The sequence below is a fragment of the Amyelois transitella genome, chromosome 12 (assembly GCF_032362555.1).
Source record: "Amyelois transitella isolate CPQ chromosome 12, ilAmyTran1.1, whole genome shotgun sequence".
Taxonomy (NCBI): Eukaryota; Metazoa; Arthropoda; class Insecta; order Lepidoptera; family Pyralidae; genus Amyelois; species Amyelois transitella.
Window position 1 is genome coordinate 3848811 of NC_083515.1, and position 17477 is coordinate 3866287.

General features: G+C 35.9%; 1 protein-coding gene across 4 annotated transcripts; it reads right to left on the reverse strand.

Moving 5' to 3' along the window:
• On the reverse strand, window positions 1-14171 carry LOC106142484 (zinc finger protein 271). 4 transcript variants are annotated; one of them, XM_060947035.1, is made up of 22 exons: window positions 13758-14171; window positions 13446-13679; window positions 13079-13232; window positions 12644-12774; window positions 12132-12206; window positions 10833-10988; window positions 9997-10203; window positions 9732-9899; window positions 9210-9340; window positions 8789-8886; window positions 8301-8439; window positions 7578-7729; window positions 6053-6220; window positions 5451-5678; window positions 5032-5212; window positions 4003-4170; window positions 3367-3534; window positions 2886-3053; window positions 2494-2660; window positions 1806-1917; window positions 1386-1470; window positions 1-1163 (listed from the first exon to the last, which is right to left on the reverse strand). In XM_060947035.1, exons 1-22 carry the CDS (start codon window positions 13815-13817, stop codon window positions 1080-1082), a joined length of 3234 nt encoding a protein of 1077 aa, XP_060803018.1. In that variant the 5' UTR covers window positions 13818-14171; the 3' UTR covers window positions 1-1079. The 4 variants fall into 4 exon arrangements, with proteins under 4 accessions (XP_060803018.1, XP_060803017.1, XP_060803019.1 ...); XM_060947034.1 differs by having other exon boundaries at window positions 10803-10988; XM_060947036.1 differs by lacking the exon at window positions 6053-6220 and having other exon boundaries at window positions 10803-10988.
• Window positions 14172-17477: the final 3306 nt, after the last annotated feature.

The following is a 17477-nucleotide window of genomic DNA, read 5'->3' on the forward strand; positions in this document are numbered from 1 at the left end:
GCTGCTTCCTCCCACCCCCACCGCGATCAAATGGATAATACATATTATATGTTTTTTTTTTACTTTACCTTCGCAACCCGATGGGTCTCTTTGACGATCGAGTAGATCTCGATTAACGATGCTAATGCGAGGGCTCCCCTGCTATTTGTAGCGATTGACGTAGGTATAAATGTTAAAATTTAAAATTATGCCGCCGCCGGTGTACGCTGACAAGAATAAAATTATACTTACAATCAATTTACATAACTAAATCACGTTTCCATGCTTATTTACATAATTACACAAATGGGACAATAAATATATCTTAAAATAATGTTAAAATATCAAAAAATTTTGATGTAAATGTACTGACTTAGTATGGTATATCAGTATACTTTCATCAATAAGTTGCCAGAGATAAACAACGTAAACAAGAGATCAAGTCAATCATCATTTAGATTTTATATACCTCTAGAAAGCGTAATCTCTGTACAGACATAATTTTCAAATGATACTGGCCAATATTGGAATAAGCTCAATCTCATACTTGAGACAGTTCTATAAAATGTGATGAATTCCTATTCTACATTTCAACATTTATTGTACCTAAACTTGTATAAAAATTAGTGTCACAAATCACAATAGCTATTTGTGCTAATAGTCTCTCCAATTTCAGTTTTCACAAGATTATCACTTTTACAAGCATGACAAGAAAATATTGTAATAGCTGTCTGGAAGAATCAAATAAGTTTGCATTATATTGTGTTCATAAACGTTGCACACATTTGAAGTATTAATCCTACTCTATTTCAGTATAATACAAATATTAACATTCATTTTTAAAAGTATAATAAAATTATTAAATGCGACATACGCGATCCCAGTGACAGCTACCAATAATTAGTCTTGCACATGAAGTACACTCATCAATGTTTTATTGGTCACTATGTACATTCATATTTTTTAGAATGGCACTCTATTTACAACAGTGCTTCACAGATTTCGATTTCGCGCACTAGTGTGAAGGTCTCTTCGGTGTCCAGGGGGTCCTTGTAGGGCTCCGGGTCCCCCTTGTAGGGTTCCCCCCCGGGGGGCTCGTGCTAGTAGTTGACGGTGACGGGGTGGTGCGTGAAGGTGGCCGCCTGGACCTCGGCCGCGCTCGTCGGCACCGACCGAACTTGTTGCTGGGGATCATTTTGTAATTTTAATAAGTTTTATGAAGGCTTTGTACTGTTTCATAATGGGAGACACAACTACCAAAAGGTCCAGAGGATGATGGAAGTTTTAATACTATTTTTCCTAATTTATAAGTATAATATAGCAGATTTTATATTCAACTGTTAGTCTTAAACTTAGTGAAACCTAACATGCTGTCAAAATTATTAGTAATAGTAAAAAATACATACTTGATTGGTTATTTGCATCACATTTGTATTATTTTGGGGATTTTGAACGACGTTAGTCTCTGCTGGTCTAGTCTCTGTGGTCATCCTGAAAAATAATAATAATAAAAAAAATTCTATCATTAACCCAAATAGCTGAACGTGGCCTATCAGTCTTTTCAAGACTGTTGGCTATGTGATGTGATAAAAAAACCTTATCAGCAAAGATCAATTAAATTATGACCATAGAAATAACAAAGATTTTACTGATTGACTTGAACCCAAAGTTTGATACACTCGGAAGACTCCTAGCATGGTAAGTATACGAGACAGACAAAAGTATACTGTCATGATATTGTGCTTACTCAGTCTGAGTCTCAATATTAATGAGATTTGAACTCAAAGTATGATGTTCCTCAATCATGATAAGATAAGTATACTGACATGATATCGTGTTTCCTCTCCTGCGGCTCCTGCTTGTCGCAGTCGTCGCGCTCGGCCGCCGGCGAGCACTCGCTGGCCTCGTCGTGTGTGCGCCGGTGCGCCACCAGGTGGCCTGGCGGACAACAAACACTATACTCACAATACTCATACACTTATATTATGGCAGCTTTGGCAAAAACGTTTAAGAGGTATGTTAGAGTCTTTATGTATCTTACCTAGGATTCCCATAATTATACACAGTATGAAAATGCTGTTTGTATGTTGGAAACTATGTGTCACCAGGCTTTCTATATATTTTGATGATGCATGTCGCTGTAAACTATTGACATAATAGCAAGTACAGATTTAAATATTATGATGAGATTTTTATTGTAATTGGTAATCAATATGCTTAAAAATGGTGGGATAGATTTTGTATGCAATTTGGAACAGTTGACCTTCAGGAATAATCTGACTGACGAGTTTAGAGCTAGATTTGCCTATTGTTGCCTGACAACATCTGTAATAGAATTGAGATTCTTAGATAGTGACAGGACGTTAGCCAATTACCGAAAAGAAGAATTACAAGAATACTAAAAGCCAGAAGGAGCAACACTTGTTCGTCTTTTACAGGCTATTGTAAGAAGAGAAGCAGCTGGCAACCACAAGACTTATCATTTTCATCAGCAGTAGCACATAAAATACTGACCTTTACAAAGGAATTCCTTCGAACAGACATCACATCGAAATGGTGTGGGGGTAGCGCCGCTGTTGGTCTTGTTGTGCGACCGCTGATGGAACAGAAGGTTGCCTTTCAACGGGAAAGACTTGCCGCATTCACCGCAGCTGAACGGACGCTCGCCGCAACTGTGTGATCTGTAATTTGAATGAAGTACTCATGAGCTATGCCCATATACAACTGAAGGTACAAAAAAGAAATAGTAGTGAAAGGAGTGTGCCAATGGTTATTTCTGATAAATTTTTGGCCACTGACACACAAGTAGACAATTTGGTCATCTAGATAAATAGGTAAGAGAAAACAAACAAATATTAATAAAAAAATTAGCACAATGAATTAGCACATAAATAAATTAAACAAACCTCATATGCGTTCCAAGATGTTCTTTCCTAGTAAATGGCTTGGAACAGATTTTGCACGTATGTGGCGTGTCGCCCGTATGCTGCTTCATATGGTTCGTGAGGTGTTCTTTCCGTGTAAACCGCTTCTGGCAGAATTCACACCGATGGGGCGACTCGCCCGTGTGGATTCTTGTTGAAAAAAAGTAAAGTTAGGTTGTTTAAGAAATTACATAAAGTATATGAAAATACTTAAACTGTTAAAATAAATCGGTGTAAGAAGTTTTTTAAAAATAAAACTCTTATTAAAATTAATTGAAAAAAAAAGAAAGAAATGGTGTAGCTTAAAAATATGCAAATTATATATGAAAGCGAGAAAGTTTTCACATAGTTAGATTGTAACAAGAATAGAAACATAATGGTACTCTACTATTTTATTTTATTTAAACTTAGTTGCTTAAAATGGATGACTGGCTTATTGAAACATATTGCTTGGGATATTCACCTGACATGATTGGTCAAATGCTCCTTCCTTGAGAAGGTCTTGGTGCAGAAAGGACACTTATGCGGCGTCTCCCCCGTGTGGAGATGCACGTGGTTGGTGAGGTGCTCCTTGCGCGAGAACGATTTCGTGCAGAACGTGCACTTGAACGGAGTCTCGCCGGTGTGTTGTCTGCAATACATTCCGATGTGTTATTACGTTTACAGTTCTACCACTTCAACATGTCGCCTCGGCAATATTTGAAGCCGAATCAAACCGAATAAAAACTCAATACAAAAAGACCTTATTACAAGTACATTAAAATTAAAACCCAAAAACAAAATGACTACTCCCTGCTATCACCCTTATAATAGTTGTAAAATCCGCAAACAGTTCAGTTCGCGGGTTCATCATACCTGACATTATGGATGAGGTGTTCCTTCCTTGTGAAGCTCTTGTTGCAGTATCAGCAGGAGTGGGGGGCATGTCTTCCGTGTGTTGTCTGATGTTTTTACTAAAGAGATTCAGTCTACCTGACCTTATTGACAAGACGCTCCTTCCTCGTGAAGCTCTTGTTGCAGTACGAGCAGGAGTGGGGCATGTCTCCTGTGTACTGTATGATTTTTAAGGCGTTCAAACCAAGAAGATTCTGTCTCATACCTGACATGATTGACAAGGTGCTCCTTCCTCGTGAAGCTCTTGTTGCAGTACGAGCAGGAGTGGGGCATGTCTCCGGTGTGCTGCCGGATGTGGTTGGTGAGGTGCTCCTTCCGGGAGAACGCTCGAGGGCAATACGTGCACTTGTGTGGAGTTTCCCCCGTGTGCTGCCTGCGCAACAGAGTACATTCCGATTTGTTGTGTAAATATCTTTTAGACTATGTAACTAAGACTGACGTGTTATTCAGACCTCATCTAGTGATAACTGTAAATATTAGCGATATCATCTACATTGCAAAAAAAATCACAAATTGCTTTGCATAAAATAAGTTTCATCCTTGACAAGGTCTGAATGATGTGTCCTATTATATTTTTTATCACTAAGTTTCTGACTTGGGGCCCGCAAGCTCGAAAAGCTCAAATCGGAATGCACAATGCTGTGCTACTGCTCTCAAAGGGAAACTTCACACAAATGCCGTCTGGGACCAGTATGCAACTACTCCATTAAGAAAAATATAACTCTTACCTTGGGTTTGAATTGGGTTACATGCGTATTCATGCATACTACTTGATGACATGCCTTATGGGATCTAGGATTAATCTACTAGACGGTCAGTGTTTTAGGAACCGTAGCATTTAGCAGTTTGTAGCACAGCATTGTTTATTTCTACTTTATCTGAGTTTGATGTATGAAGAAAAAGATATTTTTAAAATTAAAAATAACTCGCATGATACTTTCAGTAGGTCAATAATATTATTCCATTAGAATAAAGTTGGAAACTTGATTTGCATTATTAGCTTGGCCAAAAGGTAACAATAAAAGTTGGCTTTTAAAATTTGGTGAACATGTTTAAATAATACACATTTTGGTTGTTAAGTGCTATACAAAATTTGAGAATTTGTTTAAAAATAAAAAACAGTATACATTAAAGTTCTTTTCTAAATGTTTAAATTTTACTGGCCGTTCTGTAGATAAATCAAAATTCTACGAGAAAGTACCACCCCAAACCGGCAAAAGTTAAACTTTCTCACCTGACATGATTGGTTAGATGTTCTTTCCTCGTGAAAGATTTCGAACAGAATGTACACCGATGGGGTGATTCTCCGGTGTGCTGGCGGACGTGGTTAGTGAGGTGTTCCTTGCGGGTGAACGACTTGGTACAGAACGAGCACTTGTGTGGAGACTCGCCCGTGTGTTGTCTCACGTGGTTTACTGTCAACAGAACATTAAAGTTAAGTTACATAGAATATGGACACAGAGGAAGAAAACTAATAAATATCTTCGTCCTCCTGAAGTTAGTCCCGAATACAAATTGTTTACTCAAAAAGCCGGGATGGTTGCCTCACACGGTTCTCTAGAAATTCGCGTCGCATAAACGACTTGGAGCAAAAGTTGCATCGGTGCGGGGATTTAAACGAGAATATTGTAAACACAAAAAACAATATATTACCGAGATGGTCTTTCCTAGTGAATGCCTTGGGACAGTATCCGCACTGGAAGGGTGTCTCTCCCGTGTGTTGTCTGACATGATTCACGAGATGTTCGCGGCGCGTGAACGACTTGGAGCAGAAGTTGCATCGGTGCGGGGATTCCCCCGTGTGTTGTCTCACATGATTCAATAAGTGCTCCTTGCGCGTGAATGTTTTGGAACAGAAATCGCAGCGGTGTGGCGTCTCGCCTGAAATACAAATTTATTGGTTAGTTATACAGTTAAGTATAGTTCGTATAGAGGAAACATACGCACGTAGTATGGAATTTCAATTAAACTTTGTCTCTGTATACCCAAAATACAGACCAGTACGTCAACGATTAAAAGATCGTCGCGTAAAGATGTATGTGAAGGAATCAATAAATAATGGTAGACTGAAACAGATATGTTTTTGCGTATTATCCATGCGTTAGTTAGCAACACAACACAAAATTTGTAAGATAAGAAAAAAATAAAATAAACAGGAAATCCAAGCCTGCCACCAGCAGTACATTGCGAGGTACAGTGGGCAAAACAAATACTCTTTCACACAATCAATGGGCTTAAATGAAAGCTATACTAACCCGTGTGCCACATAATGTGATTGGTGAAGTGTTCCTTTCTCGTGAACGACTTGCCGCAAAGATCGCATCGGAATGGAGTATCGTTTGTGTGTGACCTCATATGGTTCACTAAATGCTCCTTCCTAGTATACTTCCTGCCGCAAATTTGACATTGGTGCGGCGTTTCACCTATGCGTGGGCAGAAAATAAAACGTTAACATTCAATGATGCAACTATGCTTTTTGATACTAATCAATATATTGAGATTTCAGGTGTTAGTAACTTTAGTGTGAGGGCCCACGTTTTAGTCAATGGTATGTTAGAGGCTCTATATAGAGATTTTGATAGTTGAATCATTCAATCTTTCTACTTTCTGCACCACTTCTTTGACGTATTTTTGGTGCAGGCTTGGTTTATCCTATTTTTATTCTACTAATCTTGTCGATGTAATTACCAACTATAAACCTATAACAATATAATTCTGTTGTATAACAGTATATTTTACAATAAGAATTTACCTTTATTTAAACATGCTCTATTACTAATTGTACAAGGGAAGATTATTACATAATAATACTACTCATAAATAGATTTTATTTTTACTATATTGCAAGACTAAAGTAAGTAAAACGATGTGCATTGTTGCATATGGGGATGTTAATTAAAATAAAAGTGAATTATTTGAACAATCAATAAATCATTGTCTATGAGTTTGTTTCTATTTAATTGAATACTATATAAATACAAAAAGAAAAATTAAATACTGCGCCGATGATTTTCGATCCCTATTGTACTGCACTTTTAAAAGAACAGATATATTGTTGTACATATATAGAAAAAAAAATCGAAATTTTGGAAGCAGGACATACTACAGGTGATGTACATAATATTCTCAATGCCGGAACGTGGTCATTAGCGCATCTCGGGCTCCTCTGCAGAGGTGAGGACAACACCGAGACAACGTCGGAAGGGCGAGATGGTGGTGTACTGTACATATGATTCCCAAGGCATTGGTTTATGCTGAAAGACCGACAGCCCACTTCATGATGGATTGTGATGTTTTCATATGCAAGACTCCACTTGCGTCCAGTCTTTATCAAGATCAGAATTAAGATCTTTCATGCAAGCAGCTGAGGAAGAAATCAGGAATGTGCTATGATGAAAAACCTTTAACAATACACAATATGTAACAGAAACCCAGCCCAAAAACCGTGACATAATAAAATCGGATATTCTCTATATTTAGCAAATTCAAAGAAAATGATAACACATTCTTGGCAGTGGCCTATTGAGCAACAAGCCATGACAATACTTTTAACAATGGTATTTTTTTACCTTTATACGCTGGCGTGCAAGTGATATTGAATCTGATAAGGAATATTCACTGATAACTTATAACTGATAAGGAAACTTACATCAGATGAGATGCAAATGTTGAAGTAACGACGATAACAAAACGGACATGGTTTACGTTACATATTGAATACCTTCTTTGAACGAAAATTAGTACCTAGTATACTTTTTAATAAAGCAAAGGGCACCATACCTGTATGCCACATGACATGGTTCATGAAGTGCTCCTTCCTAGTGAAGCTCTTCTTGCAGATCTCGCAGCGGTGCGGCGTTTCGCCCGTGTGTTTGCGGACATGGTTCACCATATGCTCTTTGCGCGTGAAAGTCTTCGCGCAGAATTCACATCTGTGGTAATAAAACTTTGTTACGGCACTTTCAACTAAAAAGCTCACATATTTGTAAGTAAAGTTTTGTATTGTTCATACAAAAGAGCACATCACAATATATTAATTCCTTCTAAAATAATTCTAAACTTGACTTACTGTCGAAAAAAAATACATAGCAAGACATGTATATTCTAGAGTCTATGTCTATACTTTTGGGACAGTACAGGTTTTAAAAAATCTATTCATATACAATGTTACATACATACATACATACATATGGTCACGTCTATATCCCTTGCGGGGTAGACAGAGCCAACAGTCTTGAAAAGACTGAATGGCCACGTTTAGCTATTTGGCTTAACGCTAGAATTGAGATTCAACTAGTGACAGGTTGCTAGCCCATCGCCTAAAAAAGAATCCCAAGTTTGTAAGCCTATCCCTTAGTCGCCTTTTACGACATCCATGGGAAAGAGATGGAGTGGTCCTATTCTTTTTTGTATTGGTGCCGGGAGCCACACGGCACAATGTTGTAAGCAAAAAAAATGGAAATGGAAGATGAACTTATTTATTTATCACCGTTTCAATCTTACCTATAAGGCGTCTCTCCAGTGTGGCTGCGTACATGATTATCAAGGTGCTCCTTACGCGAAAAGGTTTTATGGCAAGTTGTGCAAGCGTAAGGTTTGTCTTGAGTCAATCTCTTTGCGTTGCGTTCGGCCGGGTCACCTGCTGTAATAATGAATAGTATTGAAAATATTTAGTATATGACATAAGATATAATTTCATGTGATAACTATACATATATACTGTATATTTCATTTTAGACTTAAATACTACTGAACCACTTATGTTGTCCATAAAACGTCAGATATCTATCTATATATTATAAAAAAAAAAACAAATTTCTTGGCCATAAAACCAAAAGTACGATGTTGAGTTTTGCAGAGGCAGCTTACAAGAACATCAATAGTGCATCATGTCAATCATACGTAACCCTTAGATTTAGTGGTTGTACTCGTATAACTGGAGTGTTATTCCATAAGGCTTGTTTGATTGTAATTATAATAAGAACACTTACCAAGGTGGCATTTTCCGTGCCTGGACAATTCAACAGGGTTGGCGAAAGCGGAGCCGCAAACTTGGCACGTGAATGGCTTGCTCTCGCCGTGGTATCGTCTATACGGACATTGCAAAATTATATATTAACACATTACTGCTGAATAGATAACTGATTTGATATACAATTAGTTAAAAAGTTGTCTATCCTGTGAGCTTTTAATTACATGCAATAGAACCAAAACAAATGCCGAGAATTCTGGCACTTGTAATTTACCAATCGGTTAAAATTACATACATATTATATTATGACGTATATATATATATATAGGTATATACGTCAAGTAGATATTATGGAAAATGGAAAGGCATTGTTACCTATGCCTTTGGGAAAGAGTCGTAATTTTATATATCTTATATCTATAAAATATAATGAGTATTACCTGTGAACAATGAGTTGGTATCTAAACGGGAAGGTCTTTCCGCAGATATCGCACGAGTGCTGCCCCGGCGAGGACTCTGACTCCGACATGGCTGCACTTGTACCCGCTTCTACTTCCACTTCGCTGATGACCTATAAAAACAATAATTATGTCATGAAGTTTGAAAGACTAATTTTATAGTGCGAATTCAGATCGCCGTCGTTTCTCTGCAATAACGTGAACTTTAATATAAGCAGACTGCAGACAAATTCAGGATAAACTCTAGGATGACGTGTTCCTTTTAGTAGTTTATTAAAAGCAAGCCTATGAAGAAACATAGTTTTTATCAGTCCAATAGACTGAATGTTCAAGGCTTCAACTGGTGGTTGGAATTATCTTACATATTCAAAGGTTATGATTGTAATTAGACTACCACACTAAGAAAATAATCTGAAAACATTGTTACACATATTATGCATGTTACATTTGAGTGATACAACGTCTTTTCGCATCGAAAATAATAATATTAGGGTTTCTACTTACTTTAGCTTGCTGCTGTCCCTCCGTGTTTAGCTTCCCAAACACCTCATGGTACGCCAGCAGTTGTGAAAGATCTTCAACATTCACTTTGTACATCGCGTGGAGATCGTGATCTGCTGCTCCAGCAGATATCTTCACCACTGCACCTTCCATACCCATAGCTCCAACGCTCTGTAAGAGATTAAATTAAACAACTGTTTATGTAAACCATGTAAGGTATAAGAAAAATAGATATACATATATATATATATATATATGTTGATGTTACCTTTAGATCGATTCCCTTGATATCCTTTATTTCCGTCGGTATCGCGAACTGTGCCGTTTCAATTTTACCGGTATTCTTCTCATCTTTGACTATCAGCGGGTCTGCTGCACTCGCTTCTATAGACGTGGTTCCGTCGGGATTGTGAGTAACTAGGATGTTTGCAGGTTCACCTGTGGCTTGCTCAATTCTGACGACGCTATCTATTACCTGTATAATAATATTCAATGTTAACACAAGAAATACTAAAGACGCCGTGTAAGTAAAGCAAAATGTGACAATTTAAAGTTAATCCCAACTAATATGAATTTAATATACTATAATAACTATTTAATTAAACTTATAGTAGGTACCTAAGTAGTATTTATTATAGTTAGACGTAGAATTACGTTGTATTCTTTTGTTGTGTAATAATAAATTAAACCCCAACTTTCTTATCCCGGTAAATAGTTCCCGAAGCTGCGGGTAAAAGGTCGTTAAAGATAAAGGAAGGAAATATAAAATATATATATATATGGTATATTTATTCTTAGTTTATATTTAAGTTTGTCCTAGTTCAGTAAGTTTTAAATATTAAATGTCTATTGTTATTCCAATACTTTGTACATTAGTTTCCTAAAAGACATTTGTGATAAAGCTATCCTTGAAAAAATTTTAACACATGGTTTCTTGTATTTAAGCATTAGGTTCGAGATTTTCAATTGGTCTGCATCTTTCATTTCATCATCTCTTGTTAACAGAAATTAATTTTTAACACCACATATCCTGTGACAAGTATATACAATAAGCTGTACAATAAACAGAACTACCTCAGATGTTTGCCACTGCTGTTTACACACCTGCTGTCCAACAATTTGCTGTAATTGGTGAACAGTAAGTGTCTGGTGGTCCGTGGGCATTTTGATGGCTTCGTGAAGCTCCTCCTTGTCCACCAACTTCCCACCTCCGGGCTCCACCACCGTGACAATGCCATCTTCGCTGACTGTCAGTTGTATCTATAGAATTAAAAAATATTAAACTGGTATATTATTGACACTGAGTCATTCATAATATATCACTTATTTTCCCTTATGGGGTAGACAAAGTTAATAGTCTGTCTATTGTGTACCAAAGCCAAGAATAAGTATATATGGGGCCTTTGTAAGTCTTGTGTTTACTGGTTCTGTTCACCTCGACGGGCATAAAAGACATGATAATATGTGTGTGGACGGTTATCTCGTACCATTAAAAATAATTTAGATTTACGGTATAACACGAGAATGAAGTCGCGATGTAAAGCTATGTAAACAAAATATAATAAAATACAAAAAGATTTGATATCTATGGGAGAGTTCGTTTTTTAGTTACATTGAACTCTCTTATCAAGTAATAGGATAGCAGATAACACTTATAAGTCATATTTAGTAAGATGTCATAATGCTTATTATTGTTTGGCATATACGTAATTTATTATTTTGGATAACTTTAAAACTGTTGCGACAAAACTGCGTCTACATACATTCGGTGTTTAAGATATTGGTAGACGGTTACTGATTTTATTGCTGCGAAATTATAAGTACAACGCCAGTGTTATTCACAAAACATGTGTTAAAACGTCAGCATACATTACGTCATTAAGAGCAAACAGAAAAGTACTTTAACATATACCTACATTGCATTTGGCTCTAAAACTGACCTACTGTTTTATCTACGGTTTAAAATGTATGCAACAGGTAATGAATGTGTTTTCGTATGTTTAAATGAGGACTGCCTTATGAGTCAAATTAACAGACTGCAAGTGTGTTGCTCTTACTCTTAACTATGCCAATTAGTGCTTCAATATTGAGATTTGCAAGCCCCAAGTATCTACAAAATTAATGAATAGCTACATGTGTCTCATAATGTTAACTCAGGTCTCTAGAGATCATCCAATTACTGGTGTATTTTTTAGTATTGTAAAGCATATCTGAAACTTTATCTGACAACATTAGGAATTAAAAAAATGCAATTTCTGATGAACTTACCTCACTAACCTGCTGAGCGATGAAATAAAAAGCAGCGTGAAGTACAGGAACATTATGTTACAAGGTGCAATATTATACATAATTGAAATGCAAAATAATGTAGCATGTAAAAATCATAAACTAATGGAAACAAACCTGTTGATTTGTGTGCTCCTGACGTGTTCCGCTCATCAGTTGCTGCTGCATCAAATGCTGTTGTGAATGATGCCCCTGTACATAATGAGAAATCCCATTTTAGAGCCCAAAATTTAATTGTGCAATGACCCAAAAGCCAATAAGACATTACATATAATAGGAACATCAATCACAATAAATATTGTAATTTTTTTGTTTTATAACAAAATTAAACTTATTTTGAACATACATTGCATCAATGACATTTAAAGGTCAGGTACATGCACTAGATAAATGTACTGGAAAATTTGTAATGAACATGCGTATAGCATTTCTTGATAATCATTCTTCAAGGAAAAAGATAAACATAGTGAAGCATCTGATTATGCAGACATCCACTGTTAGTTTAATTCAAGGAACAGTCATGCTCACAACATATACAAACCTCAGTTAATGAAACTATAATCTATTTTGTAAAAAGTAGCGACATACAGCATTCCCGCTTATAAAGGGTGGGTTACCACATTATTTACCATATCAATGTTATGGTGCTGTACAAACTCGACCCGACTATTGGGTACTTGCTGATGAGTAGCCGTGACCTGGGTTCCACCTGAAGCTTGCTGGGCAGCCAGTTCTTGCTGATTGTGGGCGACCAAAGCTTCTGTAAATATCCAATATTACATTTAATAATTTATATTATACCTTTATTTCTCAAGGGGTAGATGGAGCTAATAATGGTAGAATATTTGAGGATGACTATTTTGAATTTGAAATAAGTCTTGTTATAATTAAAAATAATTAATATCTTGAGCTAGCCAGGAAAACAACCTTGTGGCTCAAAGACAAGTGGATATCACTAACTTTTTATAATCACCTGTGTGGGTTGCTGGAAAATACACTATTTTCTTTTTTCACTTATTTGTGATAACATATAATTTAGAAATTATGAAAAAGTAAAAATTTACCATGAGTTTGGCCAGATTGAGCAGCAATAATTTGAGACACAGGTATTTGTTGTGTACCAGCTGCTGATACAGTAACCTGTGGCTGCCCGGAGTGATGGCCAAGTATGATGTTTGGATCCCCATTGAGAATACTAGCATGGGCCGTACCCAGATCCTAAAAAACAAAATTCAATTAATTTCAGAATATTTAAGTATACTAAGGTCTTCAACCAATTAGTAGGAAAGAAAATAACAGTCTTATTTACCATCTAAATCACATTTGCATAATTTTTATAAAGTAAAGGTATGTTATTTATAGTATCTTTACATACTGAAACACCTTTCTAAGTGTAGATACATGGAAGTAATAATAAAAATACAAATTTACCTGGACAGGTTTTCCATTTTCAATTCTTGTTCCTGTAGGAAGTCCATACACAGAAACTTGAGGTATGGGCCCAGGGAACAGATTTGTAAATACCCAGTATTTAGCGACGCTAGACAAAGCAACATTGACAGCGGCCGAATTCACGGAATTTACACGCAGGTCCGTCGCTGAAGTAGTGGCTGGCAGATTATTGGCTTGTTGTTGCTGTGTATTTTGAATTCTCTGGTTCTGAGACTGCAAATATACAATATGGACATATATACGCTATATAATTGAGTTTTAGCAAAAAATAAATAAAAGTATTTTACAAACCTCCGAACTTCCAGGAGGTTGGCCACCACCCGCATTGATACTATGGTGTTCAGGATTCATTGTCAGTCCTCACAGTTTATAAAATTAACAACTTTTACTATATTATTTACAATAACACAACATTTTCTAAACTTTATGCATCGGCATTGTCATAATTTGACTGTCATCGAAATGGAGGCGCGGGGGACGCGACGGGCCGCCATTATGTACCTTAGCGCACAATAACATTTTTCTTTATTCCGTAAATATAGCAGTTCCTTATCTATAGAATTATTTACTATTCACACTGATACACATGGGCAATAGATATTTGACTATTATAGGTCATTGCTATTATCTCAACATAAAACTAAAGTTTTTAGTAAAACACTTTTCATCACACACATCCACGAAAGAACGAAAGTTTTGTCATGGCCGCGGCAGTGCCAACACAAAAGCAAAAAAAAAAAAGTAAACGGAAACAGAAGAAATTTTGTTTCGTTCAAAGGTATGGATGGATTTGATATATTTTACTTAACGTAACGTATCGTAATATAAACCAAAATAATGTATAAAATTAGGGCTTTGGGATGAGACAGAAGCAAAATATTACATAGAATAGATTGAGAACGATTGTCAATAGATGGCAGTGAAATCGAAGTAAGAACATTGCCAACTGTAGAATATAAGTTTGCGTTCAAGTTCAAATATTTTGAAATTTTAAATTTAAAGTTTCTATTCTACGTTCTATTTATCTGACTGCACCAGAACAAAAATCATAATTTCGATTTCGCATCGAGGCAGTAATCGAGTAAGTCACATTTTTTCATGAAGCGACTTCCGGATGACGTCGAACCGTATCGGTTAGTACTTACAATAACTACATATATGTATAACTTAGAAAAGAGATTCAAATCCCACCGCGGTCATGTCTGATTAGTAGTTACGACGTTTTTCGGAGTTATGTAAATTAGTTTAATAACTTACTTACATAATAACTTACTTGCCAATGCTCTTAAGATAAGGAAATACATCGTGCGAGTTAGGTAAGGTTCCCCAAAGTTTGGGGAAGTCAGACGGTGAAGTGCAGAAAACATCGTGCGAAAGGCAACTGGATGTGGTTGTTCTTGTTATCTTTCCCTGTAAAAGTTACGGAAGACAGACGGAAGAATATAACTTTATTTTTCAATATATCTTTAAAGTTTTAAACAAAATGTTTTGATCTTCAATTATAATTAGGTAATCTTTAGATTTGCTCATCGGATTGAACAGAACAAATTTTAAAGGCCCAGGTAAAAGTGTGGTTGGCCCTTTAGACGTCAAAGATTTCATATGTCCGGTAAAAAAGTTCTCATCAGAATTTACAAGATTTGTTCAGGTGTATTTCCATATTCCTAGAGTTTGTATTTGTACTCTTCCCTTTAAAACAATATAAAATCAGTCCAGTTGTTTCCGTGATCGATAAGTAGTAAGTGCAAAATCAAATTCAAATACAATTTTTTATACGGCCTCTGTGGCGCAGCGGTAGTGCGCTTGTCTGTGACATCGGGGGTCCCGGGTTCAAATCCCGGCCAGGGCATGATGAGAAACGAACTTTCTCCGATTGGCCTGGGTCTTGGATGTTTATCTATATAAGTATTTATAATAAAATATAGTATCGTTGAGTTAGTATCTCGTAACACAAGTCTCGAACTTACTTCGAGGCTAACTCAATCAGTGTAATTTGTCCCGTATATATTTATATTTATTTATTTATTTATTGATATTATGGGAAATTTCAACATCACTTAATAATTGTTATATCTTTTGGTTTCACAACAGACGTCAAATTAATTATTTAAAACGTAGTTTATTGCCGCTTCCAAAGGGTCAGTGCATAAGAAGCGGTAACAAACTGCACTGCAGCATTTTCTTCAATAACGTCAACTTCACAATTATCCAGACTTAAAATGGAAATGTGGACGAGAGAACATTGTTATGATTAATTGATTTATACGAAACTAGACATGTTAATAATTATTATTATATTATATAATAACTACCAAACAATGGGAACACTTCCAATTAAACGATTTAAATAATAATAAATATAATTTTATACTGAGATATAAGTACATAATAAGTATGTTCCATAATTTCATAATTAATACGTTGGGCCATATGATAAACATTCAACAGTGTCATATTGTTAAGAGCCTCTAAAACAAAATTTTTCAGCGTGAGTGAGAACCATAGGTACCTAAATCAGTTTCAGGGAAAAATGATAGGTACAAAATTTTCCTGAATATATCAATTCCCGTTAACCTCGATTATAAAGTGTTCTGGGATCAAATTTAAATACTCTTCATTTATAATTTATAATGTGGACCGTCATAAATTCAGTGCAGGTCAATGTGGATAGGATATTATTAGGATTAAGTTCATATGAAAACTGGTAAAGATTTTAAGAGAAGACCCATAAAAACTTATTTAAAACTATCCACTGGTCTCTCTTCTATTAGTAACTTATTACATTTAGATTATCTAGGTAGTTAAGAAGGTATTTAGAAATCATTAAAGTTTTTTTATCACATCTTAATTTAAATTTCATTCACGCAAAATCTCCACCAGTAATTATTTCTATTTAGTTTTTCTGTGACTATTTTAAAAAATAAGCGTCAATAAGTGAAGCTTTATGTAATAATATCTCACAGTTTTCTTATACTGTTCACGAGGTATCAACGTAACTATAATAGTGGCGGCAGAACACAGAGATATAGTGGTAGTGTCCATCTATCAAATCTATGTTCCAGACATTCCATAATCACGACAACAAGCTCAATGACAAGACTGAAGAGGTAAATGAGTGGTGTAACAGGATGTGAAGTTCCTCCTGGTTAGGATGATTGTTGTAGGTGTACGCAGTGGGTCGGAGAAGCCAACCACGCTACTGACTCAGTAACTTCGATGAGGTTATACGGACCGCGCGCCTCCGCCGCGCCGTGCCGCGAAAACCTTTACGTCACTCCATAAAACTTTTCCCAAACAACAAAACAATCTATTTTGTCTATTTGTGATAGTGTTTCATAGACTGGCCTGACTGTCTACCAATTAAATCTCGTCGCGATTGGACGATTCACTCAGCTGTCATTTGTTTTGATTAGCAAACACCGATTTGCCGCCGGCCGGTTCCTCGCAGGTATGTCGGAATCAGATGATTTGAAATGATGATTCTAAAAATATAGTTGTTCGACGCAAAATATACAAATTGCTTTTTAATGACTTCTGCGTTGAATAGTACACATTGAAACAGGGAAATTGTTGTGGTTTTTCACCGCATAATTTCTAGTTAAGTGGAAATTGTTAAAGAAATTGAATTTCTTTGTAAACTGTTAAGAATTTCATTATGAGATATGGATAGGAAGAAATATAGTATCAATTAATTGGTTGCTGATCTGAGGTTGCTACAAGGAAAATAAATTAACTGCGATTGTATGTTCTTTCGCATTAAAATCATTGACACATTCAATGATTTACTTAATTATTCATGTCAACTAGGTACCATCTTAAGTCATCAAAGTATTAAGGGGGTAGAAAACGTTAAGTAAGTTAGATTTGTTTAATTAATATAACTTTCCAAAGATTTAAACAATTTTGTAGATAGGTATTTGGAAGAACGAATAATTCACGAATTAATTTCCATGTATCATACAATTATGGTGTTTCTACAGTCATAGCTTTATACCTTCTTAAGAAGATTAC

Excerpts from the sequence above, each read along its gene's own strand:
- LOC106142484 (XM_060947034.1), bottom strand. The coding sequence starts at position 13,817 with ATGAATCCTGAACACCATAGTATCAATGCGGGTGGTGGCCAACCTCCT. Across the intron at positions 12,207-12,643 it reads AGCACCATAACATTGATATG|GGGCATCATTCACAACAGCA; the intron begins GTAAATAATGTG and ends CATTATGTACAG. Across the intron at positions 9,341-9,731 it reads AGGGACAGCAGCAAGCTAAA|GTCATCAGCGAAGTGGAAGT; the intron begins GTAAGTAGAAAC and ends TTGTTTTTATAG.